Source organism: Aulostomus chinensis, chromosome 7 (assembly GCF_037954235.1).
Source record: "Aulostomus chinensis isolate RoL2024-O1b breed Wild chromosome 7, RoL_Achi_v1.0, whole genome shotgun sequence".
NCBI classification, from domain to species: domain Eukaryota; kingdom Metazoa; phylum Chordata; class Actinopteri; order Syngnathiformes; family Aulostomidae; genus Aulostomus; species Aulostomus chinensis.
In genome coordinates, this window is record NC_141326.1 from 29120261 (window position 1) to 29136536 (window position 16276).

Here is a 16276-nt window from a genome sequence, read left to right on the forward strand (position 1 = left end):
CTGGTAAGGGTAGCAGGGGGTGGAGCCTGCCCCAGCAGCCTTTGGCGAGAGGCGGGGTTCACTCTGGATTATGGATGCTTCTGCTTGTCTTTCTCCCTCCTGGAGGCGGGTCCCTTCACTCCTGGTTGGCTGAAGCACCGGGTGATTCCGGTCCCCTTGTGCTTTCCCTCTTACCAGTCTGACCAGCCATAATAAGCTTTATTATACAGCAGTGAAGGATCCCAGCTGGTAGTAGAAACTCAACCGTGTCTTTGTTTGAACCACATTGGTACCGTACAAGACAGGGTCAAAGTTCATTCATCTCAGTAGGACTGATCATAGATGTATAAGTGTATGTTTATAACTCAGTGTGTGTTTTCTGGGGAACACGTGCCAGGACCACCGAGCAAGCCAGAGGAAGCACATTTTACCTGAATTTATTGTAAGTGCACCAGCTTAATGCAAGGGTGCTGGCAGCTCAGCTCTCTCCATCTCAGACACACAAGGAGAGACAGGGGCAAGTAGACAACCATCGGCGACTACAACGGAAATAAACAAAATATGTAAATAAAAAAGAAACAACGTGAAACAAGCATCACATGGAAAATTGGAAAAGCATAAAAAAGAAAGAATAAAAGGAAACAAAGAGCGCGCAAGGCCCGACATGTTAGAAGAGTATCAAGTTATAGATACAATTTCTAAGCCTTCTGTTTTTTTTCCCCATGATTTTCAGAAACTTAAAATAATTGAAAAGGTTGTGCATGAAGGCTGAGGGAGAGCGTCTGTTCTGCCTGAGAGAATGAGTGTGACTGACCCAGTGACGTCACAAGACGAGCACCGTCAGACATTCGTCAGAGAATCCAAGCTGTCCACAGTAGAAGAAGTCAGGTTCTGTGGAGGTATGTGGTCAATTATCAGGGATAATCAACTATCCTCTTCAGACCAGAGCATTAAAAACACGTGGACATGTAAAGGAGATGATCAGTGGCTCCTGACGAACAGACACGTCAAATCTGAACGGCCTCCTTATAAGGTTATTACGGAAGTCAACTTGAGTAAAAATCAATTCGTTTAAAGGTCATAAAAGGTATTAGGGTCGTATTACGCTACGAACTTTGAACCGCCTGGAAATGTAAAGTCATCTGACAACATGGGCAAATATTTTCAGAGTTACAGCAGGTCTCAGATCACCGGCGCAGGATCCCCGCCCACCACACGGTGGCCGCCGGTGGCCGCCGGTGGCCGCGGACTCATCCGTGCATCACGCAGGCCTCTCGTTCCTCCCTGTAGAAGCTCCCTCTGGTCGGAGTTCCAGCTCGTTAAAGACCCTGCCTTCATCTAAAGCGATTTTCCTCATATATTTTTTCCGCTGTTAGGCGTGTGTCGTGTCTGTTCGTGTACGCTCGTGTTCTCTCGGGAGTTTCCGGAAGCATCTCTTTCCACTTCGTGATAAAACAAACCGTCGCGAGGCCTCTCGCCTCTCCAGCTGCTCTCGTCTAAATCGTTAGCGTTGTTTAGCGGAAAACAGCGTCGGTTGTGCAGGTTGTGTCTTCGATTCCCCTCCGGTTCGTGCAGGGCTCGGACCCCGCGCTGTCCCGCAGCTGCTCGGTCCCATTCGGCTTTTGTCGTTCGGCGGAGGCATGGACGAAGCGGAGTCGGCCACGAAGGCGCTCGGGTTGGATGAACCGCCCATCGTCGAGCCGCCGGTGGAGCGAGTAGGCTCGGATACTGAGTCGGACGCCGAAGTCACCACGATGGCCGTGATGGCAGAACCGGGAAACATCGACATAGGAGCCGAGTCCTTGCCGAATCCTGACGAGGCCGAGGCAGCGTTCGCAGGCAAGGCTGTAGCTAGCGAGCAGGCCGCGGCGGCGCGCTGTGGCGCTAAAACTCAAACTAATACAACTGAGTCCATGTGTGGAAACGAGAAAAAAGACCCATTAACTTGAAATGGAGGAACAGTAGAACTGTGCAGTTTTCCAGCAGCATGAAACAATCAGACTTCACCCCGAACCTGAACTGGGTGTTTGAACCAAATCCGTCTCAAAACTCCCTCCACTTATTGCGTCATTTTAATCTTTCCAGCAAGGCAGCTGATACATTCCAGATTCGATCCAACACACGTTCCTTCAGTCGGCACCGTGACCAGGACACATCATCGGCATGGACAGGAGAAATAATTACATCCATTTGAGGGTTATTTCTCTTGCTACCCACTTGCGCGTCATCCAGTGTGTTAAAATGACGTAAAAGAGGACGATGATGAAAAAAGGTTGTAGTCCTCAGGTCTTCCTCCTCCTGGCCTGGAGCACCAGACAACTCAGGCGAATGAGCAGCCAGTCAGATTAGTTCTAATTCTAATCATTTAACATTTGCTAACATTTAAATCTGCACGTCCTCCGGACTGATGATTGGACCAGTCTGACAGCTGCTGCTGACATCATCAGGTCATCTGCTGAACGTTGGTCTGTAGTTACGCTGAAATAAAAGCCTCATGGAAAGCGACATATCTGCACAGTTTCAGGCGTTTCAGTGGAATCCCTGTTTTTCCTCGTTTACGTAGCTGTCATCGAAACGCTCCTGCATGGACTCTCAGTTTCAGCTCTGATGATTATTTATGCTTTGTAGCAGATGGAACGCATCTGAAGTACGGAGGAGGGAATGTAGTAATTTGTTGTTATTTGTGAGCAGAGGTGGCGGTGACGGTGGGAGACGTTCAGGCTGCAGAGGACAACGTCTTCACCACCACGGTCGCCACATCAGGGAGCCTTCCTGAGCATGTGCTCGTAGGTCAATACACACACACACACCATCACACACACACACCATCAACACAGTCTGTACCATCATATCAGGTTAAAGGGCCAATACACAGTTTTCACCGCAAAACCCTTTAAGTGATGTCACTGACATGTCAGACAGAATCAGACCTGCAGCCTAGAAGTAAAAGTACGTCAAAGCTGATACTGTCAAACCTACGATGAGTGCACAGCTTCACTCAGCAGGTCAAAGCCCAGGGCTTCATTCCACCGCCCTCTAGTGGCTGCGCTTCAGTAAACCATCTCTCGGCAGTGTTGAAGGTCTTGAGACTCGGGTTTCAGGGAACCCTGGTCTGCTGTCCCTCATCAGAGCTTGTAGGAGTCCCCAGTACTGAGTCTGTGCTTCCTGTGTCCTCTGCGCCAGCTGTGAGTATCCATACTGTGTGTGTGTGTGTGTTCCAGAGTGGGAGGACGACCCTTCAGCTGGGCGAAGGCCTCAGTGCCCAGAAGGCCACTCTGATCGTGGTTCACACTGACACCAGTATCGTGGAGGCGGCTGGCCTCAAGTCTGCCGCTACCATCGCACCAGGTGCCTCTATCTGTCCGTCTACGCCGGTCGGGACGTGTTTTTGCAAAGGGGAAACTGAGTTTATGAAAGAATTGTAAGATTTTCACAAAGTGAGAAGATTGATTCAGTGTTGTGGGTGAAATCGCTGCCTTAACCTCCAGCCTGACGCACACCTGCTTAGATTTAGAGCCGTAGATTACATCACCTGGAACAGGTGTGACTGGTCGCTGACACACCATCTCCTCCTCTGAAACAAGGAAGTGCTGACGTCTTCACCACGACACAAGGGAACACAAGTTCTAGTCAGTGAATGAGAAAATCAGCTCCTCCCTCAGCTTGTGCCCCCCCCCCAACTGCCAGGTGACGAGCACCCAAGAGGGAACGTAGTATTTAGGTGGTAGTGCTTACTCGACTACACCGACTGGCCATCGAGGTTACCATCAGACGCTGGGCAATGCTTGAGGTTGATTTAGGCCTTCATGTCCTCCTGTGTATCCTCCAGTCCCACAGACTCCACCCGCCCCGCTGACTCCACCCCAGGACAAAGACTCCGGCTCCAAGTACAACTGGGATCCCTCGGTCTACAACAACGAGCTGCCGGTCCGCTGCAGGAACACAAGCGGAGTTCTCTACAAGAACCGGCTCGGATCAGGTGAGCAGCACTCTGCAGCATCACCAGTTACCCTGAGAGGCTTAAATAAGTCTGACCATCATGGAAGCCCCCCTTGGCTCCGCCCCACTCTGACCACCTTCTGGGTTGTGTTCAGGGGGCAAAGGTCGCTGCATCAAACACGACCAGCAGTGGTTGACCCCCACAGAGTTTGAGGGCCTGGCAGGAAGAGCGAGCAGCAAAGACTGGAAAAGGAGCATCCGATACGCAGGACGGCCGCTGCTCTGCCTGATACAGGTACAGAGATACTGCGGTACAGTAACAGGTACAATGTTACTGCGGTACAGTAACAGCTACAGAGATACTGCGGTACAGTAACAGGTACAACGTTACTGCGGTACAGTAACAGGTACAGAGATACTGCGGTACAGTAACAGGTACAACGTTACTGCGGTACAGTAACAGGTACAACGTTACTGCGGTACAGTAACAGGTACAGAGATACTGCGGTACAGTAAGAGGTACAGAGATACTGCGGTACAGTAACAGGTACAACGTTACTGCGGTACAGTAACAGGTACAACATTACTGCGGTACAGTAACAGGTACAGAGATACTGCGGTACAGTAACAGGTACAGAGATACTGCGGTACAGTAACAGGTACAGCGTTACTGCGGTACAGGAACAGGTACAGCGTTACTGCGGTACAGTAACAGGTACAGAGATACTGCGGTACAGTAACAGGTACAGAGATACTGCGGTACAGTAACAGGTACAACGTTACTGCGGTACAGTAACAGGTACAACGTTACTGCGGTACAGTAACAGGTACAACGTTACTGCTGTACAGTAACAGGTACAGAGATACTGCGGTACAGTAACAGGTACAGAGATACTGCGGTACAGTAAGAGGTACAGAGATACTGCGGTACAGTAACAGGTACAGAGATACTGCGGTACAGTAACAGGTACAGATACTGCGGTACAGTAACAGGTACAACGTTACTGCGGTACAGTAACTGCTACAGCGTTACTGCGGTACAGTAACAGGTACAACGTTACTGCGGTACAGTAACAGGTACAACGTTACTGCGGTACAGTAACAGGTACAACGTTACTGCGGTACAGTAACAGGTACAGAGATACTGCGGTACAGTAACAGGTACAGAGATACTGCGGTACAGTAACAGGTACAACGTTACTGCGGTACAGTAACTGCTACAGCGTTACTGCGGTACAGTAACAGGTACAATGTTACTGCGGTACAGTAACAGGTACAATGTTACTGCGGTACAGTAACAGGTACAACGTTACTGCGGTACAGTAACAGGTACAATGTTACTGCGGTACAGTAACAGGTACAGAGATACTGCGGTACAGTAACAGGTACAATGTTACTGCGGTACAGTAACAGGTACAACGTTACTGCGGTACAGTAACAGGTACAGAGATACTGCGGTACAGTAACAGGTACAACGTTACTGCGGTACAGTAACAGGTACAACGTTACTTCGGTACAGTAACAGGTACAACGTTACTGCGGTACAGTAACAGGTACAGAGATACTGCGGTACAGTAACAGGTACAGCGTTACTGCGGTACAGTAACAGCTACAGCGTCACTGCGGTACAGTAACAGGTACAGAGATACTGCGGTACAGTAACAGGTACAATGTTACTGCGGTACAGTAACAGGTACAACGTTACTGCGGTACAGTAACAGGTACAGAGATACTGCGGTACAGTAAGAGGTACAGAGATACTGCGGTACAGTAACAGGTACAGATACTGCGGTACAGTAACAGGTACAACGTTACTGCGGTACAGTAACTGCTACAGCGTTACTGCGGTACAGTAACAGGTACAACGTTACTGCGGTACAGTAACAGTTACAATGTTACTGCGGTACAGTAACAGGTACAACGTTACTGCGGTACAGTAACAGGTACAACGTTACTGCGGTACAGTAACAGGTACAATGTTACTGCGGTACTGTAAGAGGTACAGAGATACTGCGGTACAGTAAGAGGTACAGAGATACTACGGTACAGTAAGAGGTACAGAGATACTGCGGTACAGTAACAGGTACAATGTTACTGCGGTACAGTAACAGGTACAACGTTACTGCGGTACAGTAACTGCTACAGCGTTACTGCGGTACAGTAACAGGTACAACGTTACTGTGGTACAGTAACAGGTACAATGTTACTGCGGTACAGTAACAAGTACAACGTTACTGCGGTACAGTAACAGGTACAGAGATACTGCGGTACAGTAACAGGTACAATGTTACTGCGGTACAGTAACAGGTACAGAGATACTGCGGTACAGTAACAGGTACAGATACTGCGGTACAGTAACAGGTACAACGTTACTGCGGTACAGTAACTGCTACAGCGTTACTGCGGTACAGTAACAGGTACAACGTTACTGCGGTACAGTAACAGGTACAACGTTACTGCGGTACAGTAACAGGTACAACGTTACTGCGGTACAGTAAGAGGTACAGAGATACTGCGGTACAGTAACAGGTCCAGATACTGCGGTACAGTAACAGGTACAACGTTACTGCGGTACAGTAACAGGTACAACGTTACTGCGGTACAGTAACAGGTACAGAGATACTGCGGTACAGTAACAGGTACAGCGTTACTGCCAGACCAGTGACTGGTGCGATAAAAACTGCATTTATTTTTCACTGCACCTCCACCGCTATGCAGTAATGGATCTGTGGTGTCCTCTGTTGTTTGTTTACTTAGTAAATACATCTTTGATTTTTGTTTGTGTGTGTGTGTGTGTGTGTGTGTGTGTGTGTGTGTGTGTGTGTGTTCAGGAACGTATCCTGAACCCCCATGCTGCCTCCTGCACATGTGCTGCCTGCTGTGATGACCTGTCTGCGGTGAGTTAGCAACATCTCCCAGGTTCTGGTCCTGGTCCTGGTCCTGAAAAACCAAATGGATCAAGTGAAATGTGCTTTGATCATATTTGAATGTTTCTCTGTACAACATCCAAAGATGATTTCCTCAGTTTTGAAAGTTTTAAAGAGTCTCATTGCGTGCGGGCTGCCGGGCTCAAACTCTTAACGATTTTCTTTCTGTATTTGTCGAATTGTAAATTTAATCTTTTGAGGCTAAAGATTGATATTCTTTTGATTGATGTTTGTCGAACACTTAAACTTGTCAGACTGCGCTTTGTGTTTGTTTCACTTCTTCTTCTCTCTCTCGCTCCAGTGCTCAAAGGAAGGAGAGACTCTGGCAGTGGAGAACATCAGTATGGTAAAGTTGGTTTTCACTCTTCTTCCTTTAACCACTCCGACCTCATCACCTGGCTTGAACGTGTCGTCTGAATTTGGATACATTTACACCTGGTATTAACAGAACGCCACAGGGGCCAACACATTCCAGGTTCCACCACTCGTGTCAGCACAGCTCCTAATTATTCGTATGATCTAATTTGCAGTGTAGCAGCTGTGACTTCAGGACAGTTTGTGATTCCTCTACTCAGTATTTAGAGTTTGATATCTCCGGTCCTTATTTTGGTGTCTGAGTTAAAGGAAAATTCATTTCACTGAAACAAAACAGGACTGGAGATTTGCTGCCGAGTGTATCTGCCTCCTGTGTCCTGTCAGGGACACAAACTAAAACTTCTCTTCTTCCTGGTTTGGTTTGGTCCCGCCTGTGTCAGACCGGTCCAGTCCGCCTCTTCGTCCCATACAAGAGACGGAAAAAAGACACCGATCCTCCGATCATCCCCGTCAAAAAGGAGCTTCCGGCAGCTAAAAACATCACGTTGACACCGGGAACCACATGTATGTCAGGTGACCTCGGTCTGATGGGGGGTTGGAGGAGGGGGGAGCATCTACATCACCATTCATTTGTCCGCAGTTGCATCAGAGTTTCAAAAAGTCATTCAAGTATTTTTTTTTTCATTTATTAGACTCATTTCTTTTTTAAAAAAATTTTCTTAATTTTTATTTTTAATTAAAAAAAAATTACTCATTTCTTAACAATGTCTTCATCTACACACACAAACCTTAATATTCCGCTCTTAATCTGAAAATGTCTCCGTCTGATTATTAGCCCAGGGTGATGAGCCCAGGCTTATTCGTCCAGGGTGATTAGCCCACGGTTATTAGCCCAGGATTATTAGTCCAGGGTTATTAGCCCAGGGTGATGAGCCCAGGATTATTAGCCCAGAGTGATGAGCCCAGGGTGATGAGCCCAGGGTGATGAGCCCAGGCTTATTAGCCCAGGGTTATTAGCCCAGGTTTATTAGCCCAGGGTTATTAGTCCAGGATTATTAGGGTTAGGGTTATTTGCCCAGGATTATTAGCCCAGGGTTATTAGCCCAGGGTTATTAGCCCAGGATTATTAGTCCAGGATTATTAGGGTTAGGGTTATTTGCCCAGGATTATTAGTCCAGGATTATTAGGGTTAGGGTTATTTGCCCAGGATTATTAGTCCAGGATTATTAGCCCAGGGTTATTAGGGTTAGGGTTATTTGCCCAGGATTATTAGCCCAGGGTTATTCGTCCAGGGTGATTAGCCCACGGTTATTAGCCCAGGATTATTAGTCCAGGATTATTAGGGTTAGGGTTATTTGCCCAGGATTATTAGTCCAGGATTATTAGCCCAGGATTATTAGTCCAGGGTTATTAGCCCAGGATTATTAGCCCAGGATTATTAGTCCCGGGTTATTAGCCCAGGATTATTAGCCCAGGATTATTAGTCCAGGGTTATTAGCCCAGGATTATTAGTCCAGGGTTATTAGCCCAGGATTATTAGTCCAGGGTTATTAGCCCAGGATTATTAGTCCAGGATTATTAGGGTTAGGGTTATTTGCCCAGGATTATTAGTCCAGGATTATTAGCCCAGGATTATTAGTCCAGGGTTATTAGCCCAGGATTATTAGCCCAGGATTATTAGTCCCGGGTTATTAGCCCAGGATTATTAGCCCAGGATTATTAGTCCAGGGTTATTAGCCCAGGATTATTAGTCCAGGGTTATTAGCCCAGGATTATTAGTCCAGGGTTATTAGCCCAGGATTATTAGCCCAGGATTATTAGTCCCGGGTTATTAGCCCAGGATTATTAGCCCAGGATTATTAGTCCCGGGTTATTAGCCCAGGATTATTAGCCCAGGATTATTAGTCCCGGGTTATTAGCCCAGGATTATTAGCCCAGGATTATTAGCCCAGGATTATTAGTCCAGGGTTATTAGCCCAGGATTATTAGCCCAGGATTATTAGTCCCGGGTTATTAGCCCAGGATTATTAGCCCAGGATTATTAGTCCAGGGTTATTAGCCCAGGATTATTAGTCCAGGGTTATTAGCCCAGGGTTATTAGTCCAGGGTTATTAGCCCAGGATTATTAGCCCAGGATTATTAGCCCAGGATTATTAGTCCAGGGTTATTAGGGCAGCATTTTCTGATGTCAGGGCAAACACTGGAATAACAGTGGACTCTTGAATGTCTGTAAAGGTAGGAGGTCCCTTCATTCACCATCATCCTGTAAAGAACCTGCGACTCCAGTCAATTTTGAACTGTTTTACTTGTAAAATGTTACGTTTTTAAAAAGATCGTTCTCTCAAAAAAGCAAATGCAGCCATCGTCTACTCGTCCTCATGCCGGTGGAAGGTCAGGTGAAGTTCTTCAGTCCACCAGACCCTGCTGGAGTTTCACGTTGCAGTAAAACAGTCGGAGTGAATGATGAGCAACTTTTGAACTTCCAAAAAAAACCTAAAACAACCCTGAAATTCCTCCATGCTGCTCGTCTGAAGCCTCCACACGCTGAGTTGTGTAGAAAAACAAAATTTACGCCGTGTCCAAGAGTCCAAATATGGCTGACCTATTTGTCTCCCCTCCACCAGTCACAGTGTCCCCATCAGGGCAGATCACCACCTCTGGCACCTTGACCTTTGACCGTACTCCTGCGGGTGACGCCGCCACCACTGCCGCCGCCATCATCTCAGAGAGCTCGGCGCAGAGCGAGGTGTTCGCCAGCACTGCAGGTACTGCCCAGCAATCTCGGTGTCCTCTGGTCACATGACCCAGTCCACAGATCCGCATGTCAGCCGTGTTTGAAGACACGGGTTAGGGTTTACTCAGGAGTAGGAGGTGTTAACCCCCGTCTGACGGCGGCGGTGTCTCAGTGTGCCATTCATGGGCTTCCTGTGGTAAACAGATGACCAAAACCACTCAGCTGAGGTCATTGATCCTGTCAGCCCCATGATTGACAGCCCTGGTGGGTCCGCCCCCAGCTGGGATTGGTGGTCCAGCTGATGGACATCTGCTTTCTCTTTCGTCTCCCTTTGGATTGTTTTGTGTCATTTGTTGAAGGGTTTTATGATGAAAAGTGATTTGTGAAGGTTTTTCCCAGAATCCTCACCGCTGGCCCACGGCCTATCAATTATCCTATCAGGCATTGCGAAAGCACTGCTGCTGCTTCCTGATTGGCTGTTGCCTTTGTTCTAATTAGCTCTCAGGAGAGGGCGGTTTGGTGGATGAGCGCCGGTGTGGCGCTGGCGTCAGCGCCGCTGCTGGCGTGAAAGATGGCCCAGCGAAACCTCGACCTGCTTCCTGATGTTGTGCGATATGTGATGTAAATGTAGATGGTCACTGACTGGACCTGTAACCCCAGCTTCTGATTGGCTGGCGGGCTGTTGAGGACTCAACAGTGTCTTCAGTGTCTTTCTTGTAACTTTAACCTGAACCTAAAGTGTTGTTGTTTGCTCTCTGGGAACACGGTTGTTGTTCCTTCAACGTGATTGGTTGACCCTCGCACTCAGTCAGCAGAGATCCAGCCGTCACGGCTCTTTGTCCTTCACCCAGAGGTTAATGACGCACCCTGGGCCTGTGTGTGTGTGTGTGTGTGTGTGTGTGTGTGAAGAGGAGTGTGATTAATCTTCAAAGTTCTTCTTTCAGCTGAGCGGTGAAAGTGGGTTTTGAATGAAGCTGCTGTTGTGTTGCTGCCAGCAGGGGGCAGCACAGCCCTGCCAACAATGGGGACCTGCTGGCTGTTGAGAGGAGACTGGTTCATACTGGACTACCACATCAAGTTGGAGGCGTTGTCAATAAAGAACATTCAGGAGGAGAAAAATCCTGGTGTACTGAGGTGGACAGTGTCCAGTATGAGGATGAGGCTCCACCTTCATCGTTTCATCATCCATTTTCCCACAGTGGAGAGAGTTTGTCTCTTCTGCCGCGTGTTCCTCTGCTGCTCTGGACCGCAGCCACAACTTCCTGGATGTTTTTGAATTACAGCTGGTGAACTTCCTAAAATTTAAGCTGAACGTTTCCGTCAGCCGTGCTGTTTGGTTGCTGAAGAGACGCTCGATTTGGAATACAGCTGAGTTTTCCCAGAGCAGAATACACACAGAGAGCATCACTGCACTCAGATAGAAGTGTGTTTTGCCTTTCACTTGCTCCAAAAGATGTTTTCCTCCTCCTCCGCCGCTTCTTTGTGACTTTGTGACTGAACAACACAGTGACACCTAGTTGTGAGTGTTTGAAAGACACAATTCCCTTTTTGGGTCAATTATCACCAATATCACAGCAAATTATATTCAAGTAGTTTTACAAACGCACAACAGGAGAAATAGTAGATTAATTGTGCAGCTCTGTTGTTACCACTGACCATAAAAGCCTCCCAAACCCTTAACCCTCTAAACTGGATGTCTAACCCTAAACTGAACCTAAAACCAGGTCTAAGCTTGACCTTAAAAACCAAACCATAACCTCAAACAGTCCTTGAAGAGCTGTCCCAGAGTGGAGAAACGTCCTTCCTCTGGAGCTTTAATTGTCAAATCGGTTCTTGCCAGAATAGACAGCACACACACACACACACACACACACCTTCTCTCCAGGACACACTGGAGCGTGTGAGATGGATGTCCGGTTATTTTTGGACACGCGTGTTCTCGGTGCAGCTCCGAGCTGTCAGGGACTCCTCCACCAGGGAGTGGGAAGAGAAGCTATAGCGCGTATGTAGGTCGGTGTGAATGTATGGAGGATTACGCAGACACGCTGACCTGGATCCATCAGATCACCTGCTCCGTTGGAGTCTGCATACCGCAGCTCTACGTCGAGCACCGTGGATGCGGGTGGGGAAGCTGGAAACCATCACAGCAGGCGCCGCATCACGGCCATCTTGATTCAGTCTAGCTGCTTTTTTTTCTTTGGTTCGCACTGATACAATTACACCAGGGGTCACCGACCTTTCCCACTCAAGGTCACCTATGATGTCATGAGTTCTCATTTTTGGGACACCTGATGTAGCTTCACGCAGCTGTGACGAACTTCCTGCAGCTGCTTGAATCCAAACTCCATTCAGAAAACCAACATTTTTGCTTATTATCCTGGGTTCAGACGAAACAAAGCAGGAATTCATCATCCGGCCAAACTGATGGCCCGATGTCGTTAATTCAAGTTTATTTTAATCTGTTCATCAAAGTGAAATTGAATCAAAATCTAAACTGGAAGCAGCAGCCATTCAGAAGGAGCTGCTGGAGAGGTGGCAGGGCCCGGCGCCGTCTCTGCCGCTGCTCACAGCGAATCGCTTTCACATCGCTTTCACCTTTTGAATCTTTCATGGAAAACGGGACTGATGCTTTTAGTTTTCCCATGGGATTTTCGGCAGATACTGTGCAGCGGCGCGGTTATTTTAGCCACTGATGATGATGGAAACAGCAAAAACAAACTAAACACAATTAAAATGCTTGCTTACTTGTTCACAAACACATTCGCAGACGAATTCAGGAGGAAGTGGGAGTTCACCGTCTCTGGGGAGCTGGGGATCGAACCAGTAACCCTCCCATGACTGTGCAGCCACCTGAGCCCAGTAACCAGTAGAAAGCAAAATACTTGTGGAGAAAAACACTGATAGAAACCTGTCTGTCTCTCAGTGCTGACAGCTCTGCCGGCATTGGCGGTGTCTCCCCAAACTGTCCAGCCCAAGATGGAGGTGGCGCCCCCCTCGGCAGGGCTGGTGAGTGCGCTGGAGGTGGGGCATGTGGGCGGGGTGGTGCCAGCGGTGAGCGAGGGGCCGAAGAACACCTGGCTGTACCTGGAGGAGCTGGCTAACACGCTGCTGAGCAACGTCCAGCAGCTGAAAAGTCTGATTGAGCAGGCCAAACACAGTGCAGGCGACACGACAGGGGTCAAAGGTCAGGGAAGCCAGAAGGGGGTGAGAACACACACGTACTGATACACACACACTCTCAGACATAAACCAGGAAGCAGAAATGATGATTGCAAAACTGTTCTGTGTGTGTGTGTGTTTTAAGTGTGGTCTCAGTCAGTCGTTTCAGAACCAGATTTCATTCCAGCAGCCGGACGAATCAGAAGCCAAGAGGAGCTCTGACATCACAGAGATCATCATCAACGTACGTAACACACACAGACAGATCTGAGATGACCTCGATGACATCACTGTGACATCATCACTCCTCCAGAGTGCTTGTTTGACTGTCCGCAGGTTTACGAGGATGATCTTCGCTAAACGTAGTGGGCGGGTGTAGAATGGGCCGCCGCTGTAGTTTTTACTTTGGTGGATGATGGACAGAATTCATGTCTCAGTTCTGACATGTTTTGTGCTCTCTCGTCTCCTGGTGTCGGTTCTGCAGCAGATGTGTGTGAACTGCGGTCGGGTGGCGATGAGCGAGTGTACAGGCTGCCACAAAGTCAACTACTGCTCCACATTCTGTCAGAGGAAGGTATGACTCACCTGGAACATCCCTGTCTTTATTTGACCTTTGACCTTCAAAGGAGCTCAAGATGGCAAACTCTGATAAGTTAAATTAAACTTTGTTTTGTCCCTCGGCGAGGAAACTGGCACTGTTACAGCAGCAGAAACAGAGAAGTAGCAGCATAAAGAGTACAGAGCAGGAAGTAGCAGGTGATGCTGCCGCCATTTTGGACTGAAGCCTTGAGAGGAGACGTCTGCAGAGCATCAGACCAAAAGATTTGCGACATTAAGTTCCTTGACAAGTTAATATTTTTTTGTCTTGTGAGCTCTGAATCCAAAATGGCGGCGGAAGCTGGCAGTTAATGTTTCATTGAGTTTACCATTTAGCTTTCACTTGTTGCTTGATCACCAAACCCGACGTGCAGTAGAACGTAGAACACACCAGGAGTTCTTTGACGGCTGCACAACGCACACGCAGATGAATTGTGTTTCTGTGCAGGACTGGAAAGATCATCAACACACCTGCTGTCAGTCAGGAGGGGGCGTGGCCATTCAGGAGGAGGAGCCAATCACAGCCATGAGCATGGACAAAGTAAAGTGAAGGTGTGGCACCCACCCAGAGTCCCCATGGCAACCAGGAACCCTCGACAAACCTCCACACTGGATGCTTTCATTGTGGAAGGTTCCTCTTAGGTTGAGCTCAAACCTTTCATTAACTCTCCTGACTGTAATTTATTTAGGATTTCTTTTTTTTTTCTGTGGAGGTTTTATCTCTGCAGCCCCTAGTGGACATGAAGGGAAACCACAGCTCAACAGACTTTGAATCTCAAACTCCCGCTGGAGCCTGAAAACAGTCGGGACGCATGAAGGCGATCGCCCGCAACGATTCATTAAACCCATCTAAACTTAGACGGCCCTGAAGAAAACGTCCCGGCGCTCAACCGATCTGTCAATCATTTTCTCAATCACTGTTTTTATTTTTTTCTTCGTTATTTCAAAAGACCACAGAGTTTGATGTGCCAGCTCCCTCCTCCCGTGGTCGTTTATTTGCTTGGACTTCATTGGTTTGAGGTTGAGACGACCAAAGACCAGCGGAGGGGAATAAAGGCCACGCACATCAATAACATGCAAAGTCAAATCAAGTTATAGCTTCTCCAATGACTTCCTGTCTGATGTTCATATTGTTTTGGTTGTATTTCATATTATTTATTATGGTATTGTGACTCAGGACAGGTCAAAGTCCTGACAGATTTTTCTGCGTCCAAGACGAGAAGGAACATTTTTCTCTTTTTACTTGTAATTCAGACAGAAGCAGCATTTGAGAGGATGCCAGTGTTGAACTCGTCAATCAAGGTGACACTTGTGTCTGTGCCAGACAGCAGAGAGGACCCCTTCTGATTGGTGCGTTTCAGACGCCCCCCCCCCCCCCCCCGCAAGTCGCTTTGATGTTTGGCCAACTGATCTCAGAACATTTCCTTTCACCTTATTTGTTGAAAGTGAGCTGAAATCGGACAGAATTTGCTTTAAAAAGTCAAATCTGCTCGTTGCAGATGCAAAATACAAGATCTGACTACACTTGAAAAGATTTACCGTCTGGGTTTTCTGAATTTGTTGTTTTTTAAAAGCTCTTTATGGAATTAAAGTGGTCTTTTCATGCCTCCACGAGCCTCCGTACGTCCATTCCTCTCATCATGACTCCGCTGAATTTCTTCAATTCTGCCTCAAAACCTCCACTGGAACTTGAAATTTTGTTGTTTGAAGGTCTCGGGCGTTGTCCAACGACAATGTGGCATTCCTAGTTTTATGTCCAATCTTACTGTGTTCCTCAGTACAGTCAAGGTACTCATTTTGTCTACTTTCTACACCTGGACAGGTAAAATATCCTCATCCACCCAGGGGTGCTGTAGTTCAGTCGTAGCCCATCACTCAGAGTCTCTGAGGCGCCGGTTCAGAAGGGAGGGGTATTGGTGATTGTCAGGGATCAGGGAGGTTCTCGGAGGGCTGGCGTCCGTTTACAGATTCTCGAGCTCATCGTCCATCGGCGTCACCCACGTCTTTATCCCGCCGTATGTCAGTAGGTTTGTAAACAGACATTTTTGGACAGTTTTGACAACTGGGAGGGGGGAAAAGCCAATTTGTGTGAACAGACGACGACAGGCTTTGTGGGTAAGAGATCCCTTGAAGGTAAAACAGTTCAAACTTGTTCTGTCGTCACTCAGCTCAGCACACGTTTGATAAGATGATTTATTCATGAATTACAGATTTCTGTTGTTCTATTTTAAACCAGCTGGCGTCTCAGAGGGAAAACCCCTTGCATTTTTCCTTCGACAGGAATCCCCTGCAGTTTTTTTCAAGTTCCTGAGCGACGGCAGTCCAGTGATCAGTCAGAGGCTCCAGGCCAGTCGCTTCAGACGTGATGAGATTGGATCCGGCTGCGTCTGTGAAAGGGGGACCCTCTGGACCTGACGTTAACCTGAACTCTGAATGTAGGAGACTCAGTAAGCTTTTTGGGGTGGGCTGAGCCGCCCACACTCAGGGAGGAGGCCTGCAGGTTTCATCAAAAAGGCATCAGGACAGGGACGTGGCGTCTGTGGGTGCTGCTGTCAGTCTGTCCTCCTTCTGACTGACGTACTCAGCTGAGAGGCTCCCTCACATTTGTCCTCTCAGACTCAACTTC

At 47.9% G+C, this 16276-nt stretch overlaps 1 protein-coding gene across 3 annotated transcripts; it reads left to right on the top strand.

Moving 5' to 3' along the window:
* Positions 1–1161: 1161 nt before the first annotated feature.
* deaf1 (DEAF1 transcription factor) lies at positions 1162–15259 on the top strand. Of its 3 annotated transcripts, none has more exons than XM_086209788.1 (14): positions 1162–1818; positions 2671–2765; positions 3201–3327; positions 3809–3958; positions 4074–4213; positions 6750–6815; positions 7147–7191; positions 7601–7724; positions 9785–9925; positions 12818–13098; positions 13199–13297; positions 13538–13627; positions 14099–14202; positions 14364–15259. In XM_086209788.1, exons 1-13 carry the CDS (start codon positions 1620–1622, stop codon positions 14198–14200), a joined length of 1659 nt encoding a protein of 552 aa, XP_086065914.1. In that variant the 5' UTR covers positions 1162–1619; the 3' UTR covers positions 14201–14202; positions 14364–15259. The 3 variants fall into 3 exon arrangements, with proteins under 3 accessions (XP_086065914.1, XP_086065915.1, XP_086065916.1); XM_086209789.1 differs by having other exon boundaries at positions 14905–15259; XM_086209790.1 differs by having other exon boundaries at positions 13541–13627; positions 14099–15259.
* Positions 15260–16276: the final 1017 nt, after the last annotated feature.

Excerpts from the sequence above, each read along its gene's own strand:
- deaf1 (XM_086209788.1), top strand. The coding sequence starts at position 1,620 with ATGGACGAAGCGGAGTCGGCCACGAAGGCGCTCGGGTTGGATGAACCG. Across the intron at positions 2,766-3,200 it reads GCCTTCCTGAGCATGTGCTC|AGTGGGAGGACGACCCTTCA; the intron begins GTAGGTCAATAC and ends TGTGTGTTCCAG. Across the intron at positions 13,298-13,537 it reads TCACAGAGATCATCATCAAC|CAGATGTGTGTGAACTGCGG; the intron begins GTACGTAACACA and ends TCGGTTCTGCAG.